Source organism: Manis javanica, chromosome 11 (genome assembly GCF_040802235.1).
Source record: "Manis javanica isolate MJ-LG chromosome 11, MJ_LKY, whole genome shotgun sequence".
Classification (NCBI taxonomy): Eukaryota; Metazoa; Chordata; class Mammalia; order Pholidota; family Manidae; genus Manis; species Manis javanica.
Genome location: NC_133166.1, coordinates 74,847 through 93,919, shown reverse-complemented (window position 1 = coordinate 93,919; position 19,073 = coordinate 74,847). Strand labels below are relative to the sequence as shown.

The 19,073-nt window shown below is 39.5% G+C and overlaps 1 protein-coding gene across 1 annotated transcript; it reads right to left on the bottom strand.

Annotated features, from left to right (window-relative positions):
• Positions 1–17,653: 17,653 nt before the first annotated feature.
• Positions 17,654–18,607, bottom strand: LOC140844326 (olfactory receptor 5AN1-like). The gene has a single exon (XM_073215763.1). The coding sequence runs from the start codon at positions 18,605–18,607 to the stop codon at positions 17,654–17,656; it is 954 nt and encodes a 317-aa protein (XP_073071864.1).
• Positions 18,608–19,073: the final 466 nt, after the last annotated feature.

Below are 19,073 nucleotides of genomic sequence, written 5' to 3'. Positions count from 1 at the left end.
GTGAGACTCAGTGTAAATCGCTCTAGGAACACACAAGGCACTCCTTACATACTCTGCTGATTTTTTCAAAGGTCAGTGGCAAGCCCCATCTATGGGTTACAGCCCATACTGTCTTTTGCCCAGCATGCAACTAACACTGATGTAACCATTGGGATACATCAGAGGCAAACTTTCCTTCTAGCCAAAAAAACATCTGGGCCCATGTATCTGCTTTATATTTCCTTGGGGATGAAAAGGGCAAATGGTCAGTCACAGTAACTGTATTAGTCTGACAATAGGCCCATAGGTCTTGCCACAACTCTTGCTCCCAAAGGAACCAGTGACCAACCATCCAGTTGGCATGGGACCATGTTGGTAGCCACAGGGACAAGCCCCTGTAGGTGGCTCAGCTGTCAATGCAGACAACTATGGGGGAAGGCTCATGGGTAATCATGAACCATATTGCCTGCAACCCAGCCCCCTGGTTGCTCTTCCTCTCTCCATCCTTCTTCCATATTGTCTCAGTCTTAGGATGGAAAGCCACAGCCCTCCACTTTGGGGTGCCTGAGACTAGAGCAATTTCTGTACCAAGCACCTTCAGCTATAGGGGCTTTTCCTTCCAGATCAGGACTCTTGGTTTCCAATGGCTACTGTTATATGTCACTGGCCCCAATAAGCATTGGAACTCTCCATGTAAGGGTCTAGTGGAAAGGTTGTCACACTGCTGTAAATATTTGTCCCATTTGGCCAATGTAGGTGTCTGTACCACACCACTCTACAGCCTTTCGTTCCAGTCTTGGACGCACCCTGCGATGGGATAGGTAGTTATTACTTTGATCAGAGCTGTTCCGTTGATGGGCTCCGTAGCCAGCAAGGTGTGGTACACAGCAGCCAGTTGCTTCTCTATCAAGGTGTACTGGGCCTTTGCTCCTTTGCATACTTGGGAAAGGAATCAAATAGGTTGACATGTCCATCCAAGCCTCTCTCAAAGGCCCCATCCATAGCCATCTTTGGTTACATGAGCATCTAGCTCACAGCACATTGATGAGTCCATTACACTTAAGACCTGTACAGCCTTGACCGCTCTCCTATAAGGAGTAAGAGCAGCTGCACATGTTTCTTCCCAGTCCCACCTAATGCCATTTTGCACCGACCACTATAAGGGCTTCAGAAGTTGTGCCAAGTGTGGGATAAACACTCTCCAGTAGGCCAAAAGACCCCAAAACTATTGTAATACTGCCACACTGGTAGGTGTTAGGGAAAGCATGGAACATTTCTATGACTGCTTCTGGGATAACTTTGGTTTTACCTAACCAGGCAACCCCTAAGAATTTTACTGACTAACCAGGTCCCTGAACCTTGGTGCTATTCACAGCCCATCCTTTCTCCTGTAGATGTTGCAGCAGTCTAGGTACTGCCCCTTCTAAATCTTCAGGAGAATCAGACATGAGTATAATATCATCAATGTAGTGATACAGCCACACAGTTTTCAGTTTCTTCCATGTAGACAAGTCCTGGGCTACAATTCCATAACAAACGGTGGGAATGTGGAGGTATCTCTGTGGAAGGACAGTGAGTGTCCACTGCTGGCCTTCCCACATGAACGCAAACTAAAAATGACTTCCTGTGCTATGTTAACAGAGAAGAAAGCATTACCAAGGTTCACAACATAATGATATATCCCTATTTCATGACTTAGTGCGTCCATAAAAGCTGCTATTGAGGGGCAGCAGCATGCAAAGGCAGTGTGACTTTTCTCAATTCCCTGTAATCCAAGGTCATATGCCATGAGCTGTCCAGCATTTTCACTGGCCACACTGGGGAATTAAAAATTCTCTGAGTGGGATTTATGAAGCCCCCATTCTCCAGCTTCTGTAGAGTTCATCCAGATTCCTTGTGCAACCCAGGCAATGTTTACTGGTTACTATTTGTCATCTGTTAAGGTACAGACAGAGTTACAGGTGGGTGCTTAGCATGTCCCCTCAGAACTACCTTTACCACATGTTCCCTCAGTCTGAGCTGACCTGCAGTGGTCTGTAACCACAGGTGCTAAAGTATATCCACCCCCAAAATATATTCGGGGATGGGGAAATGTACAGAGTACACTCCTTTGGGGTTCACACCCTATCTTCAACAGGATTTGGGCTTTCTTCCCTCCAAATGCCTTTCCCCATAGTCATCTACACAGCGAAGGTCTCAAGAAAATGTTCTGGGTTCCCATAAATCAGAGAACATTCAGCTCCTGTGTCCACCAGCAACATTGTACATTCATGGGGAAACAATGATTTGCTAATTCTACATGTGGCCCCACCATTTCCCACACAGTGGGAGCCTTGACCCCCGCACCCCAGTCAAACCGCAATGCCCAGTCCTCCTCCTGTGGGGAAAGGGCCCAGGCAGAGCCTGAGTACTGTCCCCCAGCACGTCTTGCAAGGGCCCAGGCTGGATGTGGGGCTTTTCCTCTGTCTTCTGTGCCCTGAACCTCAGCAGCTGAAACTGCTTCTTTGGCTTTAATTGGTGCCACAGTTTTAACAAGATCCTGTTGGGCTGCCCATCAATTTTTTCTTTCACTACCCCCATCTTTATGAAATCAGCCAAGATTTGGGTCCTCGAGAACTTCACAGGGCCCTTTGCACCTCTCCTACAGTCATAGCCCAAACTTCCTTGCATGCTCTCATTTTCAACATCCCAGATCTGTTAAAGTACAGGTCGACTCACTTATGGGTTGCCCTACTGGGTGGGCATGGAGGGGAAAGAATAGTCACTAGGAACCCAAAGAAAGATAGGGGAGCTGTGTGGATCACCAGATTTCTCATTCCTACAGTGAACAACTCCTCATCAGGGCCCTTGGGGTCCATAATATAGATGATGTTTTTCATGCCACGTTCCCATTACACCTGCTGGAGCGCTACATATGTCTTTCAGCTAGTGGGTAAGTATGGTGAATCACCCTGATTAGGCTAAAGTGATTAGGCCATCACCCTGATGGCTGCTGTCAGCCAATAACGAAGTGCCTGGTTCCCTGAGATGTGACGGGCACTTTGCAATCACTGCTGGAGGGAAGGGTGAGTCATCAGGGAAGCCAGTCTACCCATTTCAGAACCCGATGTAACAATGTTTCCCACCCTCATATTCCAGAGACGCAGAAGCCATGTAGGCACAGGTTCTGAGGGCTTCTGCCTATACCAGCTCATCCTGGGTACAGGGGCTGTGCATGGAGGGCTCCACCACCTGGGGAGGGGGCTATTCCTCCCTCTGAGGAGCACACAGTTGTTGCATTTTATTTTCTTGATTACAACGAGGTGGGTCTTTAGTACAGGAATGGCTGGTGCCTTTGGTGGTGTCCTTAGTAACAATTCGGCCCTCATCCCAACCCACTTATCCTCGCCCGGTTCCTGCTGCCTTGATCTGTCTCAGCGAGGAGGGCCCCACTCCTTCCTCCCGCACCCCCACGGCCTCCTGCAGCACAAGTTCTCCTGCTGCCTCCTCCCTCGCTGATGACGTGTGCTTCAGGAGCACAACCTGACTGCTCAGTAAGGGTCTCTTTCTTAAGGGCGTCCCATAGGTCATCATCCAGCTCCTCCAAGCCATGCCTCACCATGTCTCTCTCCTCAATAACCTTTCCAATATCTTGAGAAACAAACATCACACAATCCCAGCCACCATACAGCCACTGAGGGCCTCTAAGCAGTCTTCTATCTCCATCTCATGGAGGACTAATTCCACAGCTTCTGGTGTATCAACTCTTCCCCAATTCTGGGAAGGCCCCACCTGTTTAGAAGGTGTTTTGCTTTAGACAAGTGCCCCACTAGGGGCTTCCCAAATGGAAGCCCCATATATGAGGCTCTGAGTGAAGCAGCACGCTCCACAGCTAAGGGGGCGCCCCACCATTCACAGTGGGTTTCTGTGTCTCTCTTCACCATCTCTAGAGGCAGCCTGGCCAAGCATAGAACCCATGAAGACACATTTCTGTTTCAAAGTTCCTGCCAACTGCCACCATGTAAACTCCAGGGGGAATATATGTTCCAAGCCGTGAGGAAATGATCTTTGAAGCCAAAATCAGTCAAAGGGAGAAATGAAGTGGAAGAAACCTGTTTATAGCTTCCAAGCAGTCATCTAATTCTGCTCGCCAGTGTCTCTCATGACCTGGCTGGGCAGCCCCACCAAACCTCTCTGGTCCATGTGTGCGCTCACTCTCCACCCCCTCTGAAGTCATCTAGTGATCTGGGGATGGACTGCTTCACTCCACCCCTTGGTAACACCTATTGATATGGAGGTGCACTAATGCCAGGCAAGAGATTCTGGAAATATTGGGATTTTACCCCCATTTACCCTTTTGGAATTGTTTCTCATACCTGTACAAGTGTATTTAGTATCTGATATCCAAATTGGTCAGGAAATTATATCACAGTTTATAACTCTGATAATAATTTGGTGGGGCACAGCATGTGTGACCAATGAGGTTATACAATGACTGTACTAGGAAGCCTTCATAGAAAGTACACAAAAGGGATGCTGGTATAGCTCACTCTGACTCAATATATGATCATTTAGGATATCTTCCTACCTAAGGAAAAGCACAGGACTATACTTAGAGATTAAGACGTTGGAGTTTTCCTTCTGTTACCCTCCTGCTCTGTGTTCCAGTCCCAATGGCTTAAACACACTAAGATTGAACACTTAGAATAAGTGAGAACCATGAGAGGTCCAGAACCATCATGTTCATGGGAGGGTTACAGGAGAAATTTCATGCAAATGCTCAGCACACAGTGTAGTATGTAGTAACTGTTTTGATAGGTGTTGGCTATTATTATCATTGATTGCTTACAGATAACCATGAGTGACAGTTGTCTGCATTGATAGGAACACCAGGGGTGCTGGAGTTTTATGGGTCAATTGGGGAGTTTCCTGAGAGATCACCAGCCTTGCAGGCAGCCTCAGGCATCAGTACCTCAAGACAGACGTAGATTCCGACCTCGGATAGAAGCACATCAAATCACCTTAGGCCATGAAGACACAAGCCAGGTAAATGATTTCATATCAGGCTTGCTTGAATTTGAGTCTCCTTAGGTCAGCTGACAACCAACATCACGCTATGATGGGCCTTGATGCAGAGAAAGAGTCCAAGTGGGTAATTTCAATGCCCAAGTACTTCATAGGTTTATTTCATATTTTTTGTTGATACACTCAGCTCCTTGGAACTACTAACAGATTCATAATAGATATAACCTGTAGGTTCTGTTCTATAACTTTTTATACCTTCCTTGAGATGAAAGAGTGAATCACTGAGAATAGCCAAGAAAATTTTGACAAAGATTAATAATGAAAAGTATTTGAAATGAACAAACAAGCAAGACCCAAACCAGGAATAGACCATAAATACAGAAGACAACCTGGTGGTTGACATAAGGGGTAGGGGATTAGGTGAAATGAGTGATGGGATAAAGAGGTACAAACTTCCAATTATGGAATAAATAATTCATGCAATGAAAACTACAGCATCGTGAATAGAGTCAATAATCGTATGGTGACAGGTGGTAAACATATTTATCATGGGAAGAATTTCATAAAGCATAAAACTGTTGAATCCCTATGCTGCGCACCTGAAACTAATATAATGTATGTCAATTATACTATAACATTTAACAAATGAAAAAAGTACAATATAACATATTCCAGAAATAAATAAAAAGCCTTGTACGTTCAGGTATTACAAAGCTTAATAAACATGGATAATTCATGATTCTTGTAAAAATAGAGAAGTGTCATAATAACAACTGAAATTTCAGAAAAAATGGTAAATATTAGTAAGAATTGAATATATGATTAAGTTAGTAGTTCTTTTTAAGTTATATTTCAACTGATAGAGGAGGATAAACACTTGGTAAGCCTTTAAGTAATCTTGGGATGGGAATGATATATCGCAAATATAACACCAAAACAAAAAACATGGAAGAAAATACGATTTAACAATTTAAAATCTGGTTATAGCAGAAAAACCCACTTAAGTAAAATACTCTTGAAATATAGTTGCTGAATAGGGAAAACAGTCACAAAACATAAAATAGACAATGTAGCAATGCCTTTACTATAAAAAGCATAAATCAATATAGGATACACATTGCCATATACTGCTGCTGATTGCACAAAATAGTTCCACCTTACTAGAGGAAACAGTTGCTTTATATAATCTCTCTCTCTCTCTCTCTCTCTCTCACACACACACACACGCACATATTCACACCCATGAACGAACTGCAAATACCAAAATCATGAGTGTTATGGTTTTGATTTTCTTCTTTAGACTTGTATTTTCAATTGTCTTCAACTTCTATACTTATAAGTAGAAAATCTATTAAGATATGTAAATCCATAATCTTTAATATTCAGCACAGAGAGACAGAGGGAGAGGGAGATGGGAAATGATGGAGAAAGAATGAGAGGAAAGACTTCAGACTTTCCTGACTTTTATTTCCTGGCATAGGACTCTTAGCAAGTTGTTACTCTCTCTGTACAACAGTTGCCTCATCTACAAACGGGGCTATAGTGCTTACCACCTCATGGGGTTGCTGCATGGATTCAAAGGCATAAAGGGCTTAAAACAATAAGGGCTAAATAAATGTTAGCAATTACCATTCCCATTGTCTTTCCTCTCTATCAAAGAAAAACAAGGCAGAACTAACACTGACACATCAGGACCTCTTCATACCGTTATTACTGAAGGAGATGTCTCTAGCACAATGTCAATAATATTGTTCATAAATGACTGTCTTTATTTCTATCGTGTATTGCTCCATTATCTCCCACTCAGATGGATTATCAACTCCTGATGGCACTTGTTATGTTCCACCACCACCAAACGCAGCTGAAATGATAATATTGATGATGTACAGCAGATGGCCTAGTGGAGTTGGTTTATTTAATAAGAATCTGGTATACTAATATGCTAATAATTACATTTAACAGTAAATACATATTGACTATACTAATAAATAGTTCTCTGAAGCTGTTTTGGATGTGGAAGCAAAAATATATTACTTGCTTCATTGCAATTGAACTTGGAAATCTTTCTGCTACTCTTTGAATAGAGTGCTGCCATGCCATTTGTCAAATGTTTTATTCAAGAGGAGTTAGATTTTATGAAAATGTTTTCAAAATATAGACTGCTACACATACCATCTCCAAAAATACCAACGTAATAGATCAAATCTGTGAAAATAATTCAAGATTTGATCAAGCAGTTGCACTAAAATTCTTCACTTTCCTTTACATTCTGGGAACAGAGGCAGCCACAACTAAATTCATTCTGTCTAACCCGTCACGGGCCCAAAAAGAGTCAGGAGTGGTGGGTTGTTTTACTTACTCATGATAAAATTGACTCTGAAAACGTATGTTCTTAAAATAAGGTAAGCTAGAAAAAAGGAGAAATATTCTAAATAGAATCCCTCTCTTTGATTAACTTTTTCCATGCAATGACTAACTCATTGGAGTAGAAAAGATGACTGATGTCAATATGCTGGAGATTTTAATATGTGGATATAAAACAAAACTACACAAAACTCTTCCATGCTTATCTATTAAGGTCACAGTCAGTTTGGAAGGTTGTGCAGAGTATAAATTGGGTTACAAAAGACAGAATGTTGCTGAATGAAGGAAACAAAATTGGAAGAAGGTAAAAGAGGGCAACACTACCTACACTCAGGTGCGGCATCCCTGAGATGGTGTCACCAGCTAGTGCCTCCGGACTATGCCAGTCTTTTCAAAGATGACAACACAGAACTATTTGCAATATTACAAAGGACTGAAATGATACATGAGTTCCTGTCATATGATTATGTACCGACTAGCTTGTCATTCCCTACTCAGAAATTATGAATCAAAGCTAGAAATTTAAATGGAAATCAAGTTAATTGTCATTATTATAAAAACAGAATTATTCTCCATGGAAAAATCATGTTAAAAGGGTCTTTGTGATCGTTAAAGTTGAGACACAGACAAGAATGTTTCAGTTTAGGATATTCCCCTATAATTCAGTAAATTACTATTTTTTATTAAGTCCTCCTTTACTAGCTTCTAAAATTTTTTATCCTTTAGAGACACCATCTATTAGTTTCTAGGTGATCTTATTATCCCCAGTTAAAGGAACAAAAACAGAAGGCAACAGAGTTCAAGATCACATCCTTAATAAACTGAAGAACTAGATATCATCACCTGCCTCTCACCCCAGAGTAATACCTGAAATGTTAGGTAAGAGCTTATTAATCTTTTCACTGAAGGACAGACAATATGGATAAGGAGAAAACCCAAGGAAGAGCCCTAAGTGGAGGGTGTGGAGGTGAGGGGGAGGGAGACTGACGAACAGGGGACGCTGAGGACCACAAACCTCGTCTGCACAGGTCCTACCGGGAGGATCCCACAGCTATTGAGACAGCACGGAATCCACTGATCACTCCAATCTCACCCTCTCACCTTGACCCAGATCCCTCAGGAACACACAGTTTTCACCAAAGGTTGAAGCTGCTTATTTCTTTTCCAAAAGGGTTTTCTCAGTGAGCCCTATTACCCTCCAAGACAGGAGCTTTAGTCTATAAACTGGCTGTCTTTTCACAGCAAGAGAGATGCCCACACCTGGGGGTCCTCTTAAATGTGTTGTTAAGGGTAGAGGTGCCAGGAAAAAAGACAGTTAGAGGGAGGAAAGCCCCCAGGTACTTGCTCTCTGGAGACATGGTTGTCACGGAGGTTTGGTCCCAGCTAATCTCATGCCCCACTTTGCCACTTCTCTTCTGACACCATCACCCAATACCCCGTGGTCCTATCATGATCTCATGATGGCAACTATTTTTTTTAAACAATTTGGAGTCATTAGACCTGCTATGTACCTAGGGATCACCTAGTCTGATACTTTCAATTTCCAGATGAGGAACCTTAAGCAAGAGGAAAATAATTCTTCCATGAACCTGACACAGCTATCTGGTAAACAGCTTCAGAACAGTAATGTAGATCTGTGGATACCTCACTGTTTATAAAGTACACCCATTACACACACAACTACACACACATACACACACATGCACATTTCCTCAAATACCTGATCTTAATCAATCATCACAATAGACCTGTAGGGCAGACACGGCATTATTTCCTAAGCATAAGTGAGAAACTCGATGCAATAAGGAGTACAATAAAATTAATTCATGACAGAATCACGACTTTTGATGGTTGCAACATGAGCATTGGCATCAGCCACAATGCATTGAATTTTGGCTTTCCACTTGCTGGTTTGTTACCTTGAGCAAATTAACCTCTCCTGACCTCACTACTGGCACCTATAAAGTACAGCTGATTGTCGTAGCTACTTCATTAAGTAGCTCTTCACAGAGATAATGAAGTTAGATAATTATTACTCATCACCTATTGGAGTGTGTCATACACAGCATGTCCTCCATTAATATTACATATAATTTTGGTGCTCTGAATTGGAATCCTTTCCAACATATTATGCTGCATGGCTAAGCCTTCAGTTAAAGTATGTACTTAATATCATTCCCACAAATATTACTTATAATTTTTAAGTGGAGCTTATTTCAATGAAGTCCAAAGGTACAAACTTTTGGTTATAAACAAGTCATGGGGTGCAATGTACTGTATCTGATCATGGCATATGACCTGTTACTGTATTATTGGATTCAGTTTGCCAATATGTACATGAGGGTTTTTTGCACCTATGTCCACGGGAATGTTGAACTTTTCTTTCTTTTCTACTACTGCCCATGTCCATTTCTGCTGTCATTTAAATGCTGCCCTCATAAATGGCTTTAGAAGTGTTACTTCCTCTTCTACTTTCAGAAAGATTTTAAGAAGCACTCTCATTAATTCTTCCTTAAATGTTTGGTAGAACTTAAACAGTGAAACCATTTAGTTGTAGATACTTATTGGCTTCTAGAAAGTTTTTGATTACTGACTCAGTCTCCTTAATAACTGATCTGTTGAGATTTATTTCCTCATGATTCAGTCTTGGTGAATTGCATGTTTTTCCATTTTTCCATTGCTTCTAGACGGACCTGTTTGTCGCTTTATAATTGTTTATGGTTGTCTCTTTTTATGCTTCGTATTTCTGTGGTATCAGTTGTAATGTCTTCCATTTCATTTATAATTTTATGTATTACAGTCCTGTCTTTTTTTCTTAATGAGTTTGCTAAGTGGTTCTCTCATTTATCAGTTTAAAAGCCACCTGCTTAGTTTCATTAATCTTTTCTACTTTCCGTTAGTTTGATTCTATGTTTTTTATTTCCCTCCTTCTATTACTTAGTTCTAGTTTCATGCATTATAATCTTACGTTGTTTTAATGACCTTTCTTCTTAATGCAGATATTCATCGTTACGAACTTCCCACTAGAACTGCTTTGCTGCATCCCATAAACTTTGGTATGTTGTATTTCCATTTAATTCAACTAGTATATTACTTTGCATCTCTTTTGATTACTTCTCTGATATCCTGGTGTTCACTACCATATTGTTTGATCTTCTCACATTATGATTTTTCCAGTTTTCTTCTTCTACTTGAATTCTACTTTCTTACCATTGTGGTTGGAAAGGATGCTTGATATGATTTCAATATTCTTAAATATATGGAGACATATTTTGTGGCCTAACATATGATCTATCCTGGAGAAGCTTCTGAATCGCTCTAGAACAATGTCTATGCTGCCTCCTTTAGACGAAATGCTTGAAAATATCTGTTAAGTCCATCTGTCCCAACATGTGATTTAAGTCCAGTGTTTCATTGTTGGCATTCCATCTGGATGATCGATCCACTGTTGAAAGTGCGGTAATGAAGCTCTCTCCTCTTATTGTACTACTGTCTAGCTCTCCCTTCATCTCTGTTAATATCTGTCTTCTATGTTGACGCTCTCCTCTATTGGGTGCACAAATATTTACAAATCCTATATCCTCCTGTTGGATGACCATTTTATTATTATATGATGACCTTCTTTGTCCCTTCTCAGTCAATGCCTTAACGTCTTCTTTTTCTGTTGTCACTATAGCTACCTCTGCTTTTTTTGGTTTCCATTTCCATTCAGTTCTTTCTCATCCCTTCACCTTCAGTCTGTCTGTGCCTCCAAAGCAGTAATGAGGCTTTGGTAAGCAGCACAGAGCTCGGCTTTGTTTATTTATATATTCAGACATTCGATGTGTTTCACTGGAGAACTTAGTCCTTTTTCAGTGAAAGTCTTATTGAGAGGTGTGGACTTACTATTGTCACTTTTTTCATTCTTTTCTGGCTGTTTGGTAATCCTTTGGCTTCTTTCTTATCTTGCTCCCCTCCTTAGTGACATAATGGTTTTCTCTACTCTTATTCTTAGATTCTTTTCCCTTTGCGTATTTGCTAGAGGTTTTGACTTTTTGTTATCATGAGGCTTATATAAACCATCTATTGTAGTTCTAACAATTAGAGGCTGAAAACAACTTGAACTCTAACGCATACTGAAACTACATTGTTACCCACCTGCCTCCACATTTTATGTTTTTGATGTAAAACCTACATGTTTTTTACCTCATGTATCTACTAACACTTTATTGTGATTATGGTTATATTCCTACTTCTGACTTTCACTCTTCATACTAGATTTATAAGTAATATGCCACCACATTGCATTAGCATATCTGAACTTAATTATTTTTACCGTTCCAGTGAGGTTTACATTTTCATATGTCTCCTCTTACTAATTAGAATATTTTTATTTCTACATAAAGTGAGTCATTTAGAATTTCTTGTAAAAAGAATCTGTAAAGTCTTTAGGTTTCCTTGTCTGATAAACTCTTATTGCTCCTTCAATTATGAAAGACACCTTATCACAGCAGACTATCCTTGGATGGCATATAGTTCTCAACACATTGAATATATTGTGCCACTCACTCTTAGGCCTGCAAAATTTCTGCTGGAAAACATACTGATATTCTTCCTTAGGATCTCTTGTATATAGCAAGGTGTTTTTCTCGGTCAGTTGAACATTTTTCTTCTCATATTTTTATATTTTATTTATAAGACACTATAGTGTGGTTCTTTTTGGATTTATATTATTTAGACTACTCTGGGATTCCTAGAACTGGGCGTCCATTACTTCCCCCAGGTAGGGGATATTTTCAACCATTACTTATTGAAATAAACTTTCATCCATTTCACTCTCCCTTCACCTCCCGAGTCTTCTATAATGAAAATACTGATCTATGTGATGGTGTCCTAATAGTCTCTTAAGCCATCTTCATTCTTTTCATCCTTTATTCTTTTTGCTCCTCTAAAAGGATGAATTGCATTGACCTATCTTCAATTTCATTGATTCTATTTCCAGTTTACCCAGTATGGCTGAATCTCTTTTGAATTTTTCAGTTTACTTTACTCTGCATCTATGTGACTCTATTTGATAATTTCTAGTATTTTGTAACCCTTTATTGAAACGCTCATTTTGTTCATGTAAAGTCTCCTAACCTTGGTGAAAATGTTTATCACGATAAATGAAACTACTCATCAGGTAAATCATTTATCCCTATTTCAGTGAGTCTGTCTCTAGAGTTTTATCTTGTTCTTCTGTTTGGACATATTCCTCTGTTCATTTTTCCATATTCTCTGTATTGCTTTCTGTGCATAAACCACAGTGACCCAAAAGAGAGGGTTCTCATTCAACAACTAGAGGCAGGGTAATTGGGACCAGACACGCAGGAAGCATTTGAAAGTAGGTAAGTAGATTTATTTTGGAGAAATACTGAGGTTAGCTGTTTCTTTCTATGCCCTCTGCACTAAGCTCTGGGGATGACAGTCTGTGAAGAACTATTTGTTTGTGTGCTACAGACCTCTGCGACACATGAGTGCAAGCCCCAGTAACAAATAGAGCAAGGCAGACATGGGATGTATCTTCTGAACAGCAATCACAAAAACTGGGGCAACATGTCCACAAGCTCCTTCCCAGGAGAGACTGGTGAACTGGAGTGGGGCAGGGAGGCTATGCAAAGCTGGCACCTGCAGACTGCCCTAGTCTCCAGACAAGATTGCATTCTGTTGGGAGGTGTGTGTCAAATTAGAAGCCTCACACATGGTCTGCAGCTTTTAGAATATGCAAATAAGTCTTTTTAATTGAGGTGCTGGGAGTTGGATGTATCTGAATGCTACCCCTGCACTAAGACCTGGGAGAAAATCCGTGAGAAATGTCTCTATGCTCTAATTTTGTGGCCATGTGGATTTAAGTCCAGTTGACTTTCAGACCTAGAAGTTATTGGGGCATCATCCCTCAGAAGGAATCTTCATTGTTGGGACACTGGCTCTTGGATCAACCTCTTCACTATTCAAGGAGAATCTGGGAGTTGCATATGACTGTGCCCAGGGATGGGGTTACCGTGGAGACTGACTCTCTATCTGTCCTCCCTGTCTCAACATGGGCTTTTTCCTTATTTTCACAACATGCAAGAGTCAGCTAGCTGATGACTCTCTCTCTCAGAGAAAATTGCACTGTATGGAACTGTAGATTTTCTGTGTTTCTGGGAAGAGATGAATTCAGGGTCCACCTGGGCTACTTACCTGAACCAGAACCTCCTGTCCCCTTTTGAAAATTGAAACTCAGCATCCACACATCAACAAAAGTACATCTGTACAGTTAAGAGATTCACATAAACAAATTAACTTCTGAAATCATGGAAATAGATAAGAAAATACAGGCCTTGCAAAAGTTTGCATAAGTAAGGAGATAACAAAGATCACAGTGGAAATAAATGGATTAAAGGTGATAATGAAAGAAATGGTAAAGAAACTAAAAGGTAGTGTTTTAAAGGTAAACAAATTGACAAACCTTTCCTAGAGTAAGAAAAAAAAGAAATAAAGCTAATCCTAACATTAACTCCAAGCCTTATGCTAAACTATATATGATGTTAACATTATCCTTATATCAAATATAGATAAGGACACTACGAGAAATCAAAACTATATACCGATGGCTCTTATGAATACAGATGCAAAAATTCTTGATAAAATATTAATAAACTTAATTCAACAAAATATCAAAAAGATCATACATCGTGATCAAGATGAATTCATCCCTGATTTGCAAGGATGGTTCACAACATAAAAATCCATAAATTGGATACACTGCATTAATACAATAAAAGATAAATATCATATGATCATCTCAAAAGATGCTAAAAAAACGTTGTTGACAAAATAAAACCTTCAGCAAATTGGATATTCGAAGGAACATACCACAACACAATTAAGGCCATATACCACAAACTCACAGCTAACATAATATGGAAAATAGAAGGATTGAAATTTGTTCTCTAATATTAAGAACAAAACACGTATGCCTTATCTCACTCCTCCTTTTCAACACAGTACTGGAAGTCCTAGCTAGAACAATCAGGCAAAGAAAGGAATGAAAGGCATCTCCACAAAAAAAAAAAGGAAAATTGTCATTATTGAAGATGATATATTCTTATATTAAAAAACGTCCTAGATATTCAAACAATAATCTGTTGGAGCAAATTCATTATGTAGCAGGAATAAAATCATCATATGGAAACCAGTTGCATTCCTATACACTAACAATAAAACATCTGGAAAAGAAGTAAATAATATTATCCAATTCACTACAACATGAGAAACAATAAAATACTTAGTAGTAAACTTAATCAATTAAGTAAAAGATTGTAGTGTGAAAAGCACAATAATTGCTGAAAGAAATTGAAGACACAAACAAATGGAAAGATAACTTGTGTTCCTGGAAGAAAATCAATATTCTTCAAATGTCCATATTACTCACACCCATCTCTATATTCAACACAATCTCTATCAAAATTCTGATGGCATTTTTCACAGGAATAGAAAACACAATACTAAAATTTGCATGAAACCATAAAAGACACTCAATAGCCAAAGCACTTCTGAAAAAGAACAAAACTGGAAGCATCACATACATGACTTCAAATTAGGCCACAGGCTTTGCTACCCAAAACAATATGGGCCTACCTTAAAAATAGATAAGCCAACAAAACAAATAGAGTCTGTAAATAAACCCTTGCATGTATAGGTCTGTTTCTAGAGTTTTATCTTGTTTTGTTTGGAACATATTCTAATATGTGAAAGAAAGTAAAAAATGTGCAATAGGGATGGCTCATCTCTATAAAACATGGTGTTGGGAAAATGAAATAACTACATGCATAGGAATGAAATTGGACTTCTATCGTCCACCACTCACAAGCATTAACCAGAAATAAATTAAAGATTTGACACTTTAAGAAACTAACGGATTTCTGGAATAAAAGATAGGAAATGAACTCCTTGACATTGGTCACAGAAACAACTTTTAGGATATGGCTCCAAAAGCACAAGGAACAAAAGGAAAAATCAACAAATTGGATTACATGAAACTAAAAAACCTCTGCACAACAAAAGAAGCAATCAAGGAGCAATGAAAAGGCAACACACAGAATGATACAAAATATTTGTGAACCATATATCATAAAATATTTGTAAACCGTGTATTAGATAAGGGGTTGATACCCATAGATACAAAGAACTCATACAACTCAAGAACAAAACAACAAACAAGCTAATAAAAAATGGGCGGAAGAACTGAAGAGAAATTTTTTCAAGAAGACAACCAAATGGCCAATAGGTATGTGAAAACGTCCTGAACAACACAAACAACACAAGAAATGTAAAAGCAAAACCAAAATGAGGTTCACCTCACACCTGTAGAATGGCCACCATCAAGAAGACAAAAGATAACATGTTGGTGAGGACATGTAGAAAACGGACCATTATACACTCATTGGGGAATGTAAATTCTTTTAGCCACAATTAAAAATAGTATGAAATTCCTCAAATTGCTATTAATAGGGCTGCCATATGACCCAGCAATACTACTTCTGCGTATATATGCAGTGGAAATAAAAACAGGATATTTAAAGATACCTGCACCTCCACATTTATTGCAGTATTTTTCACAAGAGCTAATAAATCCTGTCTTGTAAACCTAACAGAGGTCCGTCACCTAAGGAAGATCTCATGGCCCCATACAAACAGACCTGTCACCCATTATTATACATTTTTCAGAAGCAATGCCTCAGATAGCACGCCTATGGCGGCACAGAGGCCGCACATCTGTTCGTACTGCACTTCTTTCCTGGGCAGGAGGAAAGCCCTCACATACTTTCCCAGAGGTGCAGTAATTTCCCTCAGCTCAGTCCTGCCCATGTGGAAACCATTGAAAGATTTAGCAAAGCCTTCAAATACCTCTTCACATACAGTTCTTAACTAAATGAAATAATTCATCTCACTGAGCAGAACTCACACTCAAAATATCATTAAGGATCCAATGAATTGCCAAAGATAATCTGTAATTCTAATGACATCTATTTTGGATCAGCTTATTCAAGTCTGATCTCAAACAGGCACATCAATAGTCAGCGCTATTACGTATGTTGCTACACTTTTAATCACATCACAAAGACCAAAACATTTGTAAAACCTGTCGAGAGGTGAGAACTCTGCCTATCCTACTATTCATTTTCTCTCATGGTCTTTAAGGCTTCCAGAAACATATCAGAATTAAAGTAACTCTAACCATTCTACTCCATCTATTATATCACCTCATATAACCAAAAATCATTAGAGCAGAAAATGGACAGCAGGAGAGGATGTATACCAGTTTTCCCTCTTTATTCTTCAGTTTAGGAATATTGAATATCAGTATTCTATTATTACAATGAATTCTCATACAAGTCTCCTCCTACAAAATATGAACAGATGCTGAAATATTAGAAACAATTTGATAGTGTGAACCACTGGCTATGTAAACCAAGGTAAATTTTCTGGATTTAATGCAGGAAAGAAAGAGAGGTTTGAGTCTCACAGTCTCAGAAACTACTATTGGTTGTGACATGGAATTTGAATGCATCGCCCAACAAAAATCCCCATTGGACACTAAAGGCCAGAAATTACATCATTAGACTCGTAAGTAAATGGCACTGCAGGGCCCACATCCTTCGGTCCATTCAACTTTATGATCGAAACAAACTCTTTCTTTCAAAGATTACAGCGGGTGGAGATAAGGTTGTGACCAAAACTTTATTAGATGATTACCACTAAAGAGACCTTAAAGAAAGGTCTGATGTAAGTTAAACAAACATTACCTGCCTCAGACTGGTGTTTCCAGAAGGCAAAATCAGACCAACTGCATAGCTTTGTTTCCATACAAATGTCCAAACCCTACCTCTGTTTACTTCCCCTCGGGTCAGAAACAAAAAATATCAATCTCTGTCATTGCATTAAAATATTTAGTAGACAGGGGTTTTGTACTCCTGGGGCCTCTGCCAGGTGTTTCTCATGGCTCAGTATCAGAATCAAGAAGAGGCCAAAAGTTTCTAAAACTTAATGTTTCACAAATACATGTGGACCGATTAATAAATGAAGAGACCTCCCCTCATGTAGACTGAAAGTTATGAAGCTGCAAGACTTAAATATATACAGTTTGTGTGGACTTGTATCACCTCTTAGTCAAATGTGGTATATTACCTACATCAAATTAAACCTTCTTTGTCCAAAGGCAGTGTGAAATTTGTAGCAGTCTGTTCATATGCTCAGTATTGTGCATTCAGACAATTTTGAAGGTATAATATATATAAAAATCTCAGAATCTGTGATGTCCGCAATACCCACCCTTCTTCTGCAACCTCTTCAAGGCATCTTTGATTTCCTTGTTCCTCAGACTGTAAATCAATGGGTTCAACATGGGAATCATCACTGTGTACAAGACTGATGTAAGTCTGTCCAAATTGGACGACCCGACAAAGCTGAAATACAAATAGACAAAGCTACCTGAGGTATAGAAGAGGGAAACTACTGTCAGGTGAGAAGCACAAGTGTTGAAAGCCTTGTACCGGCCTTTAGCTGTAGTGATCTTCATGATGGAGATGACAATATAGACATAGGATATAATGACAACGAGGGCATTTATTATCCCAAAGATCATTGCTAATATAGAAAGTAAGATTTTGGCAAAGAAAATATCAGAGCAGGACAGGACTAACAGCTGGGGCATGTCACAGAAGAAGTGGCGGATGACATTAGGCCCACAGAAGTGGAGTTGAAGAATGGCACACAGTTGGGATACAGAACCAGAGATTCCAGCCATGTAGGATCCCAGCACCATCCCAACACAGAGGGTGGGTGACATGATTGATGAGTAGAGAAGTGGATTACAAATGGCAGCATAGCGGTCATAGGCCATAGCTGTCATGAGACAAGTCTCAGTCAGTCCTGTGGTTGTAAAGAACAAGTACTGAATGGCACAACCCAATAGGGTGATAGTATGCTTTCCCTGGAAGAAGTCAAAGAGCATCTTGGGGACTGTGGAGGTCACAAAGCAGATGTCTAGGAAAGACAGGTTACTGAGGAAGAAGTACATGGGTGTGTGGAGGTGGGAATCCATCCTTATTAAGATGATGAGGCTCAGGTTCCAAGTCAGAGTTGTAACGTAGATCACCAGGAACACAACAAAGAGCAGTGCTTTGAACCTGGAAAAATCTGAGAACCCCAAGAGGATGAAGTGGGTGATCTCTGTAAAATTTTCTCTTCTAATCATAGCCTTGGTGCTCCTAAGATCAGAAAAGAGACAATGAGTGCATTGCTGACTCAAGTGAAATGTGACCGCACGACAATTCCCTATGTGCCATTTTTTTCCTTCACGAAGCACCAGAAAAAAGGGAAATGCTTACTGTCCTGGTGCAAAAACCTTGGCTTTTCATCTCGAACTGTTAAGGAGTATCTGTTCAGTGTCAGGTTCTCTATTAATGCAGGAGGTGCCATGAGAATTGAAGATATATGTAGAAATTTGACTTAGACTATAAAAACAATAGATTATTATATATGTGTTTATTAAACTGATTCTTATATATGAAGTAGAGATCACTGATGAAAATAAAAGTTTTTTAAACACCTCTGACAATTATTTATATAATCAAAAGCATGAGCAGCATCAAAATATATAATTTTGAAATAGGACTTCTGTTATACATGGTCTTCTGAGCAGATTTTTAAGTTTCTTCTAT